At 43.0% G+C, this 17,980-nt stretch overlaps 1 protein-coding gene across 1 annotated transcript in view; it reads right to left on the bottom strand.

Annotated features, from left to right (window-relative positions):
• Positions 1-1,588: 1,588 nt before the first annotated feature.
• The window catches only part of LOC311224179 (SEC14-like protein 2), a 74,325-nt gene continuing 57,933 nt past the window's right edge, over positions 1,589-17,980 (bottom strand). Inside the window, exons 11-12 of the mRNA XM_084309053.1 lie at positions 14,863-15,032; positions 1,589-6,180 (exon numbers count right to left, since the gene is read on the bottom strand). Coding sequence (XP_084165179.1) covers positions 6,020-6,180; positions 14,863-15,032 — 331 coding nt within the window. The 3' untranslated portion in view covers positions 1,589-6,019. The remainder of the gene's footprint in view (positions 6,181-14,862; positions 15,033-17,980) is intronic.

Here is a 17,980-nt window from a genome sequence, read left to right as displayed (position 1 = left end):
CCGCAGACAAGTGCACATCTTATACTGCTCAACTGTAGTAAAGGAATGTAGCGTCCTGCCACCATCACAAAACACGGGAATGGAAGAAACGGTAGAACCTACATGTCATCAAGTGAATATCTGGTATGTGATGATGAAGCACAGCCACCTGCTTGTCCTTGTGCGATATAATGCCCCCCGTTTATTTTGGACTTGATACGGTAATTACAATGTAATTCATCACATTCACATTGTCCTCACTCTGTTCACACTAGCTCAGTGGTTCTCACCCCGGGGCCCCAGGGTTCTACCAAGGGGGCCTCAGGGTTCTACCAAGGGGGCCCCAGGGTTCTACCAAGGGGGCCTCAGCGTTCTACCAAGGGGGCCTCAAGACGATGGGAAATGACAGAAAACATTAATTGCAGAATGCTTCCATCACAAATCATCAAGACAGAAGTAACTATTCCACTGAATATATAACACAAAGCAGTTAATATCATATATAAGTAACAAAAGCCTTTTTACTTTCTATAGGGAGGTGTAGTCTGACGTCACTTTGGACCGCCCGCGAGGTCCACCCGTATAGGGATTTATCATTGGGAACATGGATCATCGGCTATTGTAATAATCCTGCCTCAATGAACATTGGAAAGCTTTCCATTTTTGCACAAAATGAGTTCCCTTCTATCACTAACATTATTGTTTAAGCATTTTTGGTATGCGAATAATTGCGAATATTTTCATGTTGAGCTATAGATTGTGGATGAATACACACAGAAAGGTACACCATGCAAATGTTCATGCTTTATTTGTTTTAAACGAGACGATTTAGAAATGGGCAATGGGGAAATACGTTGCAATTTTGCGAGGTGGACCGGCCGGAAACAGCAATGACGTAACCACCACACCTCACTATAGATGACACATCTACCCTAAAATGTTTGCTATGAATAGGAAAAAACGAAATAAAGAAGGATTTTTTCCTTTGTAAATATTTGAGGACTACTAGTCGTCTAATCCCTTTTATGAGGTATAAAGTAACTGCTTTGGAGTGTGTATGGTATAAACTAACTGCTTTGGAGTGTGTATGGTACAAAGTAACTGCTTTGGAGTGTGTATGGTACAAAGTAACTGCTTTAGAGTGTGTATGGTACAAAGTAACTGCTTTGGAGTGTGTATGGTACAAAGTAACTGCTTTGGAGTGTGTATGGTAAAAAGTAACTGCTTTGGAGTGTGTATGGTAAAAAGTAACTGCTTTGGAGTGTGTATGGTACAAAGTAACTGCTTTGGAGTGTGTGTGGTACAAAGTAACTGCTTTGGAGTGTGTATGGTATAAAGTAACTGCTTTGGAGTGTGTATGGTACAAAGTAACTGCTTTGGAGTGTGTATGGTAAAAAGTAACTGCTTTGGAGTGTGTATGGTACAAAGTAACTGCTTTGGAGTGTGTATGGTACAAAGTAACTGCTTTGGAGTATGTATGGTACAAAGTAACTGCTTTGGAGTGTGTATGGTACAAAGGCATGATGATGTCATCATGTCTCCTGTGGGGGAGGGGCCCTGGAATAGCTCCTTGGACACAGGGGGGTCCTTGGAGGGGAAAAGGCTGAGAACCGCTGCAGTCTAATTTACACCAACAGAACCGTCTACCGTCTATAGTCTACCACCTGGAGGCATTGGAGTGAAGGGCGGATAAGGGATCATGCCTAAAACAGCCAAAGTAGGACTACGAGGAGTTGCGCCCCACAGGCTTTAAATTGCGCATTGTAAGGCCTAAAATATGGAGAACAAAGTCATTCCTAACAGAATGGTGGAATAGAAAATAAACAGACTCGTACTGGGGATAAAACACAAAACTGTAAAGCAGACGACGAAAAATATATATTTTTTTTACAGTAATATTGTTCAAAAAGTATTTTGGTTCAAGTCTATTAACCCTTTCACTGCCACACGACAGCCGGTTGTGTGATAGTAAAGGGTTAACCCTCTGTCGTGTGGCAGTGAAAGGGTTAAATCGGACTATCCAGAGTAGACTGGTTCAGTCCGGTTCCTCCACGCGGAATGTTTCAACTTCCAACTACTGTAAGGAAGAAGAAGATAACGGCTGACGGCAATGGATGGCAGATCATCTCAGTCCAGTGAAGTTCATCTTTTTAAGTCCACATCATTTGCATTCATGGATACATAAAATCTCAAATGTTAAGAAGTTCACATCAATATCCAGACTCCCAACACAAGCTTAACACATTGTGTGCCAATAACGAGATTTCTCGTTATTTAATCGTTATTTCTTTATTTATTAGCAATATCCATTAATTTTTCATCCATCCAGCCTCACGTTATCATTGGGAATGGCTCTGAGCTTGAAAAGGGCAAATACCGCCCCCTATCGTCTCCCGGATGGTATTGCACATCATTGGAATGGAGTCGATGGGACTGCATCAGAAAAAAAAACTCCGGGGTCCACATTTTACTTCTGAGGCATGTAACCTGAGACTATTGCATCCACTGAGGGCACTGGAAGACGCGTCGATTATGTGTTTCGGAGTATAACGTTGGATCAATAAACACGATCGATATTTGGAATGGTGATCAGGAATTGGATTAATCTTTTTGCAGAACATCTGATCTGAGGTAAGGACTTTATTTTACCAGTATTGGGTTTAATCTGATGTTTTTTTACCAGCGATGTAAACGTGTCTCCTGTGTGTGTGCGGAATGTTAGTGCCAGGCACGGCATAGATAATAGATTTTTCAGCCTGCTTCTCTAGCGTGCATAAGTACACATATACTATCGATAATCTAGCGTTTATTTGAAAACGATTCATAAATCAGCCGGAAAATGACAACGTGTTGTGTGTATTCCAGTAAAGGGCTATTCCTGCGGAATCTTTTTTTTTTCTAGAAATCTCCAAAACTATACTTGTATTCAAAACGGTATAAAACGACATGGCTGGGTGGCGCAGCGGACATTGCACTCATCACAAACGCAAGAGACACTGGGTTCGACTCCGGCTGTCGGCGCTGCCTCGGGCTTGGGCCGGCCGTCATACTGACTCAATTGGCAGAGTTAGTGGGTGGAAGTCGATGGGTGGTAATCTGGACGTTGTGGACAGCGACTCCTACAGGTCAGTTGGGGGACGCCTGCACAGCAGAGACAGGAAGTGGCGGGGGTAGTGTGAGCCTCCCACACGTTACACATCGCCAATGAGAGTCCACGCTGGCAGGTGAAAAGATGCGACAGGCTGCCTCCTCGTGTACCGGAGGGGACACGTGATGCAAGGCTTCTATCCTCCCTACAACCGGCCTGTGGGGGGCATATGCGAGCAATGTTCAAGACAGGGGAGGGAAGAATTGGCACAATGGAATTGGGATGGGAGAAAAATAGAAAAAGAGGAGAAAAAGTGTATAAAAAAAAATAAACGGTATAAAACGGAAATGTACTGATGAAAAAACGATCCGTTTCGTACAAGTTGACTGCAAGCAAGTCATTGATAAGCGACGGGGGTATTAGACCCATAGCCATAATTTAAGATATAGTTTACGCGTTCACAAATGTGCTCATCCTCCCATTGATTAGAGTGGTGGCATCCAAGCGATAATTCGTCATATCCTGCTGGCACACAATGTGTTAATAAATACATACCAGTTGTAGCTAAACAGGGTTCAAAAGAAAACTTAATTCTATAAGTTAGTATTCTCCCGATTTATATACATATATATAAAAAATAGTAATTTATCTTTCTAATAAGGCTACTAATCACAGCCTACATTAAATTATCATAAAATACTTCCAGAAGACAACAACAAACACAAACAACTTAACATAAACAGTGTAAAATACAGCAGATTATTTGAAACAATTAGCAAAATTCTTCAAGCTTTTACCAGAAAACAAATGTCTCCCCCCCCCTCCCCCTTTAAAGGGAGGCCTTGACATCTTGAATTTTAGCTGGGTTTTCTCCACATGAAAAGGTGTCAAGTTTACATAATATTTCCACGTTAGCATTGCTAACGTTTCTTATTGAAACCAAGGAGCGCTATTAGTGGCTAGATTGTGGCTAAACATGCCCCTGTTTTCCGCCATTATTTGACACACGATTGGTGAAGAAAAATCCAGTAAAAGAATGTCAAGGAATGGATTACAGTTTCAAAAATAAGTCAATTTCAGCTGTGTTCATGTAAATGGAATGTTATTTCCTCCTTTAACCCTTTCACTACCACACTACAGAAGGTTAACCTTTCACTACCACACTACAGAAGGTTAGCCTTTCACTATCAGAACCACCCTGCAGTGGGGTTGTGAAAGGGTTAACCCTTTGCCGTGTTGCAGTGAAAGGGTTAACCTCCTGTATTGTCGCAGTAAAAGGGTTAACCCTTTGGTAGTGTGGTAGTGAAAGGGTTAATAAAGCTCACAGCTGATTTGCTGGTCCCCCACTGTTAATATGTAATGCTGAATACATATCACAGCTGGAAAAATTTACGATCACAGAGATTAATTTGGAGCCCTGGGCGACATCATATAATATTTTATTTTCTTACTCCGATGACGCAATCTATAGTACCTAAACTTGAAATCCAGGCCACATGTTTGTGAAATACTCACCCCAAAGATGTTCAACAATGCTCTCTGCATTCAAATTCTTATTTTTTATTTAAGTTGTGTTCAAACAACATACCAGCGTCCAGAAAGAAGATAGACGCTGCTGAAATCTCCACAAATTGGAACATTTCAACAACTTTGCGATGAGTGTTTTATATGATATAGATCATATGATATAACGGCCACCACCTCAGTGAACATTCATTTTTCAAAGCTGTGATATGTAGCTAGTATTGCAGCCAAGGACCAGCAAACAGTTAATAAGACAGTGAGTGCATTTATAAGTACATTATTATACCATTATTATTTGGGATACTCAAGTCATTTGTCCTTGAGGTGGCACATGTAAATAGCATATCCCGTTTACAACAGCCACAATAAGCTCATGTCTCGAGTCGACCAGAAATCTGAATATGATTGCAGATATTCCCATTTACGATTTTGTTCCGAGGTCAGAAAGTTCAGTTTCATTGGTAATAGGATCAGGATATGAACATGTATATGAATCCATAAGAGTTCATAACCATGATCCTAGCCAATATCCTGAATATACAGGTAAATGTACATGTAAAAGCACTTATATTCAGGTTATACACAGGATAAGAATGCATATAGCATTTAAATGCGGCAATTCCCAAGACCAGAATACTGTTAATATTGGAATATTAATGTGATAGTGAGAAAGAGAGAGAAAGAGAAAGAGAGAGCATAATAAACATCTCTGTCCAAAGAAGACGTAAACTAACCAGTACTACCTTTACTCGTATAATAATTCTCCCTTAACATATTGAATAAATAATATTATATTATTGTTCCCCCCATAACTTTGTCTCTTTTCTAAATAACTGAAAATGTGTTGACAAAAGTGAAATACTTAAATGTCATGGCATCCGTGCAGCCTTGTTTATTCACTGTATCCAAAGGAAATGACCGTGAACGCAGCCATAAAGGTATGGTTTCCTTACGCAGAAGAGACACAACACTAAGTCCCGTTTCGTTTTCCGATAACTACATCACTGCATAACGCATACATGTTCAGACGGGCTTAACTTTTGGTTATTTGTGATACTCTGTAATATACACCACCCAATTCAAAGTTAAGTTAGAGCCGTATTTTGGTTTGTAATTTGGTTGCGGAGGTCTGGATTTGGTCCAGTTCTAAAGGCACTTGGGAGTTGGGGCAGAGCTGTTTTGCAGGCTGTGACGTACAGACGTAGAGGCAGCTCTGTGTAGGAGTGTGTGATATACATTAATTTGACAGGCTGTGATATGTAACTAGCACAGCGTTACACATTACAATCGGTGGACCAGCAACACTTTAGATCAAGTATCTCAGTCTGTGCGTACAGTACCAGTGGTGGTGACTGGTCAGCGCTAGTTCCTATCCTTCTATCTGAGGCTGGAACTGAGGCTGGAACACGCCCCCGGTGTTCTTCTTGGTCAGGATTGGCTGCTAGTGTTCTCTTCCGATTGGCAGCTACTAGGCCCACCACCACCGCTGGCTTTCGGGGAGGTCGATTGGCCGGGTAGCAGGACTTCCACGGTGAAACTGATTCGTTTGGCCTGGAAGATGCTGTAGGTATTGTCGAATCTCAGCACGTCTGGAAAGACACATGACACAGGGGAACCAATCAACAGAGCTCAGAGAGGTGTCCACTTCCTCCTCTTGAAGTATCGTCTCAATAGGGAGGTGTGGTCTGACGTCACTTTAGTTTCCCGCGCGGTCCACCCGTATAGGGATTTATCATTGGGAAAATGTATTATCGGCTGTTATAATAATTCTGCCTCATGAACATTGGCAAGCTTTCCATTTTTGCACAAAATTAGTTCCCTTCTATCACTAACATTATTGTTTAAGCATTTCTGGTTGAAATAAAATTATACATAATTATTTTACGATTAATTGTGAATTGCTTCATGTTGAGCTATAGATTGTGGATGAATACACACAGAAAGGTACACCATGCCAATGTTCATGCTTTATTTGTTTTAAACGAGACGATTTTAGAAATGTGTCCATTGGAAATACATTGCAATTTCAAGCAAGGTGGACCGACCGGGAAACAACAAGGACGTAAACACTACACCTGCCTATAGACCAGGAAGTAACCACTACACCTCCCTATAGACCAGGAAGTAACCACTACACCTCTCTATAGACCAGGAAGTAACCACTACACCTCCCTATAGACCAGGAAGTAACCACTACACCTCCCTATAGACCAGGAAGTAACCACTACACCTCCCTATAGACCAGGAACTGCAGGAAGTAACCACTACACCTCTCTATAGACCAGGAAGTAACCACTACACCTCCCTATAGACCAGGAAGTAACCACTACACCTCCCTATAGACCAGGAAGTAACCACTACACCTCCCTATAGACCAGGAACTGCAGGAAGTAACCACTACACCTCTCTATAGACCAGGAAGTAACCACTACACCTCCCTATAGACCAGGAAGTAACCACTACACCTACCTATAGACCAGGAAGTAAACACTACACCTCCCTATAGACCAGGAAGTAACCACTACACCTCTCTATAGACCAGGAAGTAACCACTACACCTCTCTATAGACCAGGAAGTAACCTCTACACCTCCCTATAGACCAGGAAGTAACCACTACACCTCCCTATAGACCAGGAAGTAACCACTACACCTCCCTATATAGACCAGGAACTGCAGGAAGTAACCACTACACCTCTCTATAGACCAGGAAGTAACCACTACACCTCCCTATAGACCAGGAAATAACCACTACACCTCCCTATAGACCAGGAAGTAACCACTACACCTCCCTATAGACCAGGAAGTAACCACTACACCTCCCTATAGACCAGGAAGTAAACACTACACCTCTCTATAGACCAGGAAGTAACCACTACAGCTCCCTATAGACCAGGAAGTAACCACTATACCTCCATATAGACCAGGAAGTAACCACTACACCTCCCTATAGACCAGGAAGTAACCACTACACCTCTCTATAGACCAGGAAGTAACCACTACACCTCCCTATAGACCAGGAAGTAACCACTACACCTCTCTATAGACCAGGAAGTAACCACTACACCTCTCTATAGACCAGGAAGTAAAACTACACCTCTCTATAGACCAGGAAGTAACCACTATACCCCTCTATAGACCAGGAAGTAACCACTACACCTCCCTATAGACCAGGAAGTAACCACTACACCTCTCTATAGACCAGGAAGTAACCACTACACCTCCATATAGACCAGGAAGTAACCACTACACCTCTCTATAGACCAGGAAGTAACTACTACACCTCCCTATAGACCAGGAAGTAACCTTACACCTCCCTATAGACCTGGAAGTAACTACTACACCTCCCTATAGACCAGGAAGTTACCACTACACCTCTATATAGACCAGGAAGTAACCACTACACCTCCCTATAGACCAGGAAGTAACCACTACACCTCTCTATAGACCAGGAAGTAACCACTACACCTCCCTATAGACCAGGAAGTAACCACTACACCTCTCTATAGACCAGGAAGTAACCATTACACCTCCCTATAGACCAGGAAGTAACCACTACACCTCTCTATAGTCCAGGAAGTAACCACTACACCTCCCTATAGACCAGGAAGTAACCACTACACCTCTCTATAGACCAGGAAGTAACCACTACACCTCCCTATAGACCAGGAAGTAACCACTACACCTCTCTATAGACCAGGAAGTAACCACTACACCTCCCTATAGACCAGGAAGTAACCACTACACCTCCCTATAGACCAGGAAGTAACCACTACACCTCTCTATAGACCAGGAAGTAACCACTACACCTCTCTATAGACCAGGAAGTAACCACTACACCTCCCTATAGACCAGGAAGTAACCACTACACCTCCCTATAGACCAGGGAGTAACCACTACACCTCCATATAAACCAGGAAGTAACCACTACACCTCCCTATAGACCAGGAAGTAACCACTACATCTCCATATAGACCAGGAAGTAACCACTACACCTCCCTATAGACCAGGAAGTAACCACTACACCTCCTTATAGACCAGGAAGTAACCCCTACACCTCTCTATAGACCAGGAAGTAACCACTATACCTCTCTATAGACCAGAGAGTAACCACTACACCTCCCTATAGACCAGGAAGTAACCACTACACCTCTCTATAGACCAGGAAGTAACCACTATACCTCTCTATAGACCAGGAAGTAACCACTACACCTCCCTATAGACCAGGGAGTAACCACTACACCTCCCTATAGACCAGGAAGTAACCACTATAGAACACCACTACACCTCCCTATAGACCAGGAAGTAACCACTACACCTCCCTATAGACCAGGAAGTAACCACTACCCCTCCCCATATAGACCAGGAAGTAACCACTACACCTCCCTATATACCAGGAAGTAACCACTACACCTCCCTATAGACCAGGAAGTAACCACTACACCTCCCTATAGACCAGGAAGTAACCACTATAGACCACCACTACACCTCCCTATAGACCAGGAAGTAACCACTACACCTCCCTATAGACCAGGAAGTAACCACTACACCTCCCTATAGACCAGGAAGTAACCACTACACCTCTCTATAGACCAGGAAGTAACCACTACACCTCCCTATAGACCAGGAACTGCAGGAAGTAACCACTACACCTCTCTATAGACCAGGAAGTAACCACTACACCTCCCTATAGACCAGGAAGTAACCACTACACCTACCTATAGACCAGGAAGTAAACACTACACCTCCCTATAGACCAGGAAGTAACCACTACACCTCTCTATAGACCAGGAAGTAACCACTACACCTCTCTATAGACCAGGAAGTAACCTCTACACATCTATATAGACCAGGAAGTAAACACTACACCTCCCTATAGACCAGGAAGTAACCACTACACCTCCCTATAGACAAGTTTCTTTAATAGTTGTCATACAGAAGTACAGAATACTTTTGTACAAAATGCTTCTTACTGTTGCGCTCCAGAGACTGTGCATGACAAGATAAGTATGAAATAAAAACATAGTAAAAATAGTAAAAATTAGAAGTAAAAAGTAAAAAACCAGGAAGTAACCACTACACCTCCCTATATAGACCAGGAACTGCAGGAAGTAACCACTACACCTCTCTATAGACCAGGAAGTAACCACTACACCTCCCTATAGACCAGGAAATAACCACTACACCTCCCTATAGACCAGGAAGTAACCACTACACCTCCCTATAGACCAGGAAGTAACCACTACACCTCCCTATAGACCAGGAAGTAACCACTACACCTCTCTATAGACCAGGAAGTAAACACTACACCTCTCTATAGACCAGGAAGTAACCACTACAGCTCCCTATAGACCAGGAAGTAACCACTACACCTCCATATAGACCAGGAAGTAACCACTACACCTCCCTATAGACCAGGAAGTAACCACTACACCTCTCTATAGACCAGGAAGTAACCACTACACCTCCCTATAGACCAGGAAGTAACCACTACACCTCTCTATAGACCAGGAAGTAACCACTACACCTCTCTATAGACCAGGAAGTAAAACTACACCTCTCTATAGACCAGGAAGTAACCACTATACCCCTCTATAGACCAGGAAGTAACCACTACACCTCCCTATAGACCAGGAAGTAACCACTACACCTCTCTATAGACCAGGAAGTAACCACTACACCTCCATATAGACCAGGAAGTAACCACTACACCTCTCTATAGACCAGGAAGTAACTACTACACCTCCCTATAGACCAGGAAGTAACCTTACACCTCCCTATAGACCTGGAAGTAACCACTACACCTCCCTATAGACCAGGGAGTAACCACTACACCTCCATATAAACCAGGAAGTAACCACTACACCTCCCTATAGACCAGGAAGTAACCACTACATCTCCATATAGACCAGGAAGTAACCACTACACCTCCCTATAGACCAGGAAGTAACCACTACACCTCCTTATAGACCAGGAAGTAACCCCTACACCTCTCTATAGACCAGGAAGTAACCACTATACCTCTCTATAGACCAGAGAGTAACCACTACACCTCCCTATAGACCAGGAAGTAACCACTACACCTCTCTATAGACCAGGAAGTAACCACTATACCTCTCTATAGACCAGGAAGTAACCACTACACCTCCCTATAGACCAGGGAGTAACCACTACACCTCCCTATAGACCAGGAAGTAACCACTATAGAACACCACTACACCTCCCTATAGACCAGGAAGTAACCACTACACCTCCCTATAGACCAGGAAGTAACCACTACCCCTCCCCATATAGACCAGGAAGTAACCACTACACCTCCCTATATACCAGGAAGTAACCACTACACCTCCCTATAGACCAGGAAGTAACCACTACACCTCCCTATAGACCAGGAAGTAACCACTATAGACCACCACTACACCTCCCTATAGACCAGGAAGTAACCACTACACCTCCCTATAGACCAGGAAGTAACCACTACACCTCCCTATAGACCAGGAAGTAACCACTACACCTCTCTATAGACCAGGAAGTAACCACTACACCTCCCTATAGACCAGGAACTGCAGGAAGTAACCACTACACCTCTCTATAGACCAGGAAGTAACCACTACACCTCCCTATAGACCAGGAAGTAACCACTACACCTACCTATAGACCAGGAAGTAAACACTACACCTCCCTATAGACCAGGAAGTAACCACTACACCTCTCTATAGACCAGGAAGTAACCACTACACCTCTCTATAGACCAGGAAGTAACCTCTACACATCTATATAGACCAGGAAGTAAACACTACACCTCCCTATAGACCAGGAAGTAACCACTACACCTCCCTATAGACCAGGAAGTAACCACTACACCTCCCTATATAGACCAGGAACTGCAGGAAGTAACCACTACACCTCTCTATAGACCAGGAAGTAACCACTACACCTCCCTATAGACCAGGAAATAACCACTACACCTCCCTATAGACCAGGAAGTAACCACTACACCTCCCTATAGACCAGGAAGTAACCACTACACCTCCCTATAGACCAGGAAGTAACCACTACACCTCTCTATAGACCAGGAAGTAAACACTACACCTCTCTATAGACCAGGAAGTAACCACTACAGCTCCCTATAGACCAGGAAGTAACCACTACACCTCCATATAGACCAGGAAGTAACCACTACACCTCCCTATAGACCAGGAAGTAACCACTACACCTCTCTATAGACCAGGAAGTAACCACTACACCTCCCTATAGACCAGGAAGTAACCACTACACCTCTCTATAGACCAGGAAGTAACCACTACACCTCTCTATAGACCAGGAAGTAAAACTACACCTCTCTATAGACCAGGAAGTAACCACTATACCCCTCTATAGACCAGGAAGTAACCACTACACCTCCCTATAGACCAGGAAGTAACCACTACACCTCTCTATAGACCAGGAAGTAACCACTACACCTCCATATAGACCAGGAAGTAACCACTACACCTCTCTATAGACCAGGAAGTAACTACTACACCTCCCTATAGACCAGGAAGTAACCTTACACCTCCCTATAGACCTGGAAGTAACCACTACACCTCCCTATAGACCAGGAAGTTACCACTACACCTCTATATAGACCAGGAAGTAACCACTACACCTCCCTATAGACCAGGAAGTAACCACTACACCTCTCTATAGACCAGGAAGTAACCACTACACCTCCCTATAGACCAGGAAGTAACCACTACACCTCTCTATAGACCAGGAAGTAACCATTACACCTCCCTATAGACCAGGAAGTAACCACTACACCTCTCTATAGTCCAGGAAGTAACCACTACACCTCCCTATAGACCAGGAAGTAACCACTACACCTCCCTATAGACCAGGAAGTAACCACTACACCTCTCTATAGACCAGGGAGTAACCACTACACCTCCATATAAACCAGGAAGTAACCACTACACCTCCCTATAGACCAGGAAGTAACCACTACATCTCCATATAGACCAGGAAGTAACCACTACACCTCCCTATAGACCAGGAAGTAACCACTACACCTCCCTATAGACCAGGAAGTAACCCCTACACCTCTCAATAGACCAGGAAGTAACCACTATACCTCTCTATAGACCAGAGAGTAACCACTACACCTCCCTATAGACCAGGAAGTAACCACTACACCTCTCTATAGACCAGGAAGTAACCACTATACCTCTCTATAGACCAGGAAGTAACCACTACACCTCCCTATAGACCAGGGAGTAACCACTACACCAATGCACATCAGGCCTTTTTTTTTTTTTTTTTTGCCAGGCGACCGATTTTTTAAGCCAAATATCACTTCAATCATATTAAGTTAGTTCAAGTTAGTTATTCATTTATATGTGCTATTTATGGGAGGGCTAACTTGTTGCAAAATAATAATGATAATAATAATAGCCTCATTAAAATACTATTGTTGCTTCGGTTGTTTTCAGCATTTTATGTGCATAATCTGTTATTTAGTTTGAAATGTTCGTTGAAATAAGTAGATTTTTCGTTTTTGTTTATTTATTAAGTTAATATAAAACCATATAGTCACATTTTAGAATACAATAGAATAGAATTTTAGAATAAAACTAGAAACACTGTCCTGGCCTGCTTCTACGTTCAGTGGCCTGACAAAAAAAGAATAAAAATAAAAAAAAAATTATTTTTTTCTTTTTTTTGGAAATCATCTCTCGGCCCACCCGTGGCTGCTTGCGGCCCACCTTTGGGTCGCGACCGCGACTTTGGGAACCACTGTGTATAGACCACCACTACACCCATAGATATCTATGACTACACCTCCCTATAGACCAGGAAGTAAACACTACACCTCCCTATAGACCAGGAAGTAACCACTACACCTCCCTATAGACCAGGAAGTAACCACTACACCTCCCTATAGACCAGGAAGTAACCACTACACCTCTCTATAGACCAGGAAGTAACCACTACACCTCCTATAGACCAGGAAGTAACCACTACACCTCCCTATAGACCAGGAAGTAACCACTACACCTCTCTATAGACCAGGAAGTAACCACTACACCGCACTATAGACCAGGAAGTAACCACTACACCTCCCTATAGACCAGGAAGTAACCACTATACCTCCCTATAGACCAGGAAGTAACCACTACACCTCCCTATAGACCAGGAAGTAACCACTACACCTCTCTATAGACCAGGAAGTAACCACTACACCTCCCTATAGACCAGGAAGTAACCACTACACCTCTCTATAGACCAGGAAGTAACCACTACATCTCCTTATAGACCAGGAAGTAACCACTACACCTCCCTATAGACCAGGAAGTAACCATTACACCTCCCTATAGACCAGGAAGTAACCACTACACCTCCTTATAGACCAGGAAGTAACCCCTACACATCCCTATAGACCAGGAAGTAACCACTACACCTCCCTATAGACCAGGAAGTAACCACTACACCTCTCTATAGACCAGGAAGTAACCACTACACCTCCTTATAGACCAGGAAGTAACCACTACACCTCCCTATAGACCAGGAAGTAACCACTACACCTCCCTATAGACCAGGAAGTAACCACTACACCTCCCTATAGACCAGGAAGTAACCACTACACCTCCCTATAGACCACCACTACACCTCCCTATAGACCAGGAAGTAACCACTACACCTCCCTATAGACCAGGAAGTAACCACTACACCTCCCTATAGACCAGGAAGTAACCACTACACCTCCCTATAGACCAGGAAGTAACCACTACACCTCCCTATAGACCAGGAAGTAACCACTACACCTCCCTATAGACCAGGAAGTAACCACTACACCGCACTATAGACCAGGATGTAACCACTACACCTCCCTATAGACCAGGAAGTAACCACTACACCTCTCTATAGACCAGGAAGTAACCACTACACCTCCCTATAGACCAGGAAGTAACCACTACACCTCTCTATAGACCAGGAAGTAACCACTACACCTCCCTATAGACCAGGAATGAACCACTACACCTCCCTATAGACCAGGAAGTAATCACTACACCTCCTTATAGACCAGGAAGTAACCACTACACCTCTCTATAGACCAGGAAGTAACCACTACACCTCCTTATAGACCAGGAAGTAACCACTACACCTCTCTATAGACCAGGAAGTAACCACTACACCTCCCTATAGACCAGGAAGTAACCACTACACCTCCCTATAGACCAGGAAGTAACCCCTACACCTCCCGTATAGACCAGGAAGTATATCATTCACTCACAGATCCCGGGGCGCTCGCAGGTCAGAAAGCCGTCCTCCGGCACCAGGTGAGAGTTGTAGCGCTGGCTGAGCACGACCTCCTCCATCTGCGCCGCCTTCTGCCACTCGCCCTTCTTAGACTTCAGGAACACCCCGAAGCCAATGTCTGCCGCCTCACTGGAAAACTGCCACCTGAGGAGAAATCATCATCATCATCATAATTTTTATTTATTCGTACATGGAATTGTTACAGTCCAACAATACATATAGTTTGGAGATTGGCCTGTAATTATTGAGCTGGGTTAACCTTCTGTGTATTGTCGCAGTGAAAGGGTTAACCGTTTGGTAGTGCGGCAGTGAAAGGGTTAATATGATCCACTAAATTCCATGGCCGAAAGGAACAGGAAGAAGAAAACTCTTATTGTACCTGCCCTACACACATACAGTACACTGATAAGACTGTTCATAGTGCAATGTTTACCAAACCAAACAAAATGTACATACCGGTACTTATTTAACAGAAATGGAAACATCAACACAATTAAATTAACATAAATAAATACATTTTGTGTATCAGTTAAATTGCATATTTACTGAGGTGCATTCATTTATACACACACACACATTTATCTATATATGTATCCTTTATTTATGACCAGCTGCTCCTAGTAGCTCAGGGGGGACCGTGCTTTCTCCGTTGTCGCCCCCAAAATGTGGAACGAGCTGCCGCTGCAGATTAGGCCTCATCACTGCCCCGTTTCAAAGGCCTCCTTAAGACCCACCTTTTCTCTCTGGCTTTCGACACCATGTAGCTTGTTGATTTTATGATCTTATTGTTTTACTGTGTTATTGTTGTATCGTTTTGTTACTGTGTCCTTTGCATTTTATTAAAATTTTTATTGTTGCCTATGTTTACCTTTTTAGTACTCTTGTTCTTTTATCTATTTTTTTGTGCTGCTTATAGTCTTTTAATATGCTCCCTCTGTACAGCACTTTGGCTGTTAAAGCGCTTTATAAATAAAGTTGGATTGCATTGGATTATACAATGTATTATACTTCTATATAATTGTATTATTTTTAATTTTTATTATACTATAACTAAATCATACTATTTATACTACACTATATTATATTGCAATCAAAAGCATATACAGAATGTAGAAAAATAAAAGAAACCTTTGCATTCTGCTATATTCCTTATACCAGTCATTTCAGTACAGGTACTTGGGGAAACAGACAAGTAAGGGCTTGTGTCCATAGCGGACGTTTTATGAGTTGTCAGCTCCTTTCTGTCATTCATTTCTATGCTGGAGACGCGACAGGCGCGCTCCTTTTCCCAGCGCCTCGCCTCGCGTTTTATGCGCTCTCAGCGGCAGCGTTTTTGGGCGGAGCGCTCCCAGCGCCTAAAGTTTAAACTAGTTCAACTTTTGTAAAGGAGCGCGCTCATCAAGGTAACTTTTTTCCCCCCAACCAATCAACATCGAGCAAGTGACGGAGCCGCGGCAGGCGCGAGCTCAAGCAGATTTGTCCAAGCTAAAATAAACGCCCTCGGCGCCCTAAAAAAACCGTTATGAAAACACTCTGAACATGCTTTTTTTGGCTTTTCAAAGCGTTACGCCTTGAAAAAAACGTCCGCTATGGACACAAGCCCTAAAGCAGTAAAACGCAGAAATAATGTGGTGAGATAAAGTGCACTGCAAAAAGTTTTAAAGCATAACAATAGCAGTTAAAGGTGCTATAGAGATAACTGTTTTATGTAAAGTAATAATTTTTTTTAAATCCACAGAATTTATAGAAAGTTAATTTATCATTTAAACATTTTGGCGGGTCCAAAATGAACGTTGTTGTTTACATATTGCAGGCATGTATCCTCTCCCTACTTCCCATTTCCCCCACGCGGAATGCACCCGATTGGATAAAGAACATACTGGTGCTCTAGTGCGACATCTAGTGGCTGGATGTTATCTATAGCACCTTTAAGGTACTACAAAGTTCAAACAAGCAGTCGGTACGGTTGCCCAACTTCAGTGGGCTAGGTGTAGCCAAGTTGATACCCCAGGATATAGCGCCGCGGTGTAAACTCACTCCTACATCGAAACCCCTCCCCCACTTTGCAATTTTAACCCTTTCACTACCACACTACAGAAGGTTAACCTTTCACTACCACACTACAGAAGGTTAACGAAAAGATGCACCCGTCTTCAAGTCATTCAGTAGGTTTTGTGATCTGCACGGCCTCAGCCAGCTAATCACCCAACCCACACGAGTATGTGAATCAACTCAGACTACCATTGACCTCATTCTGACCTCCGACAAGTCCAAGATCTCCAATAAAGGGGTTATAGCATGCGGGTTAAGTGATCATTATATGATATTCTGTACCCGCAAAAAGCTAAAACAAAAGGCTGGCTGCCACAAAACAGTCACATCTAGAGACCTCAAAACCTACTCTAGCGAGGCCTTTAACCTTGAAATGGAGAGTCTGGACTGGTCAGATGAACTCAATGGTACACTGGTTGAAGAAACATGGCTTGGTTTCAAAACCAAATTTTCAACAATACTAAACAACATGGCCCCCCTAAGAACCACCAGGGTAAAAAATTGTGCTGAGCCGTGGATGCACTCCGAAATAATGGCCACTATGAAAACCAGAGACAAAAAATGCTCTGAGTTTCGTAAAAGTCAGTCAAAGCTTACCAAAAGCACGAGCAGTGAACTCCAAGCCCACGTGACTGAACTCAAACTAGAAAGAAACAGACTAAGAAACGACGTAAACTCCATGATCAAAACTGCAAAAAAAATTTCATCAATGACAAAACTGAGGAAAACAAAAACAAACCACGTGAACTTTGGAAATTACTCAATAATCAACTAGGCTGCAGTAAAAAACTTAAAACCAGATTCTCAAACATAAACATAAAAACGGACAACACGCTCATCACAGACAAGCTGGATGTAGCCAATTACCGTACTTTTCGGACTATAAGCCGCGGCTTTTTCCCCCATTTTTCGACCCTGCGGCTTATATAACGGTGCGGCTTATATGTGGACAAAATCGAAATATTTCTTTTTTTACTGCATTGAAATGTTATTTATCTGTTCCCTTATTTACTTAATACAACTTGTAAATGAGTTAATTC

Source organism: Notolepis coatsorum, assembly GCF_963971535.1.
Source record: "Notolepis coatsorum genome assembly, chromosome: 2".
NCBI lineage: Eukaryota > Metazoa > Chordata > Actinopteri > Aulopiformes > Paralepididae > Notolepis > Notolepis coatsorum.
The sequence above is the reverse complement of the archived record's forward strand: the minus strand, read 5'-3'. Positions and strand labels throughout refer to the sequence as shown.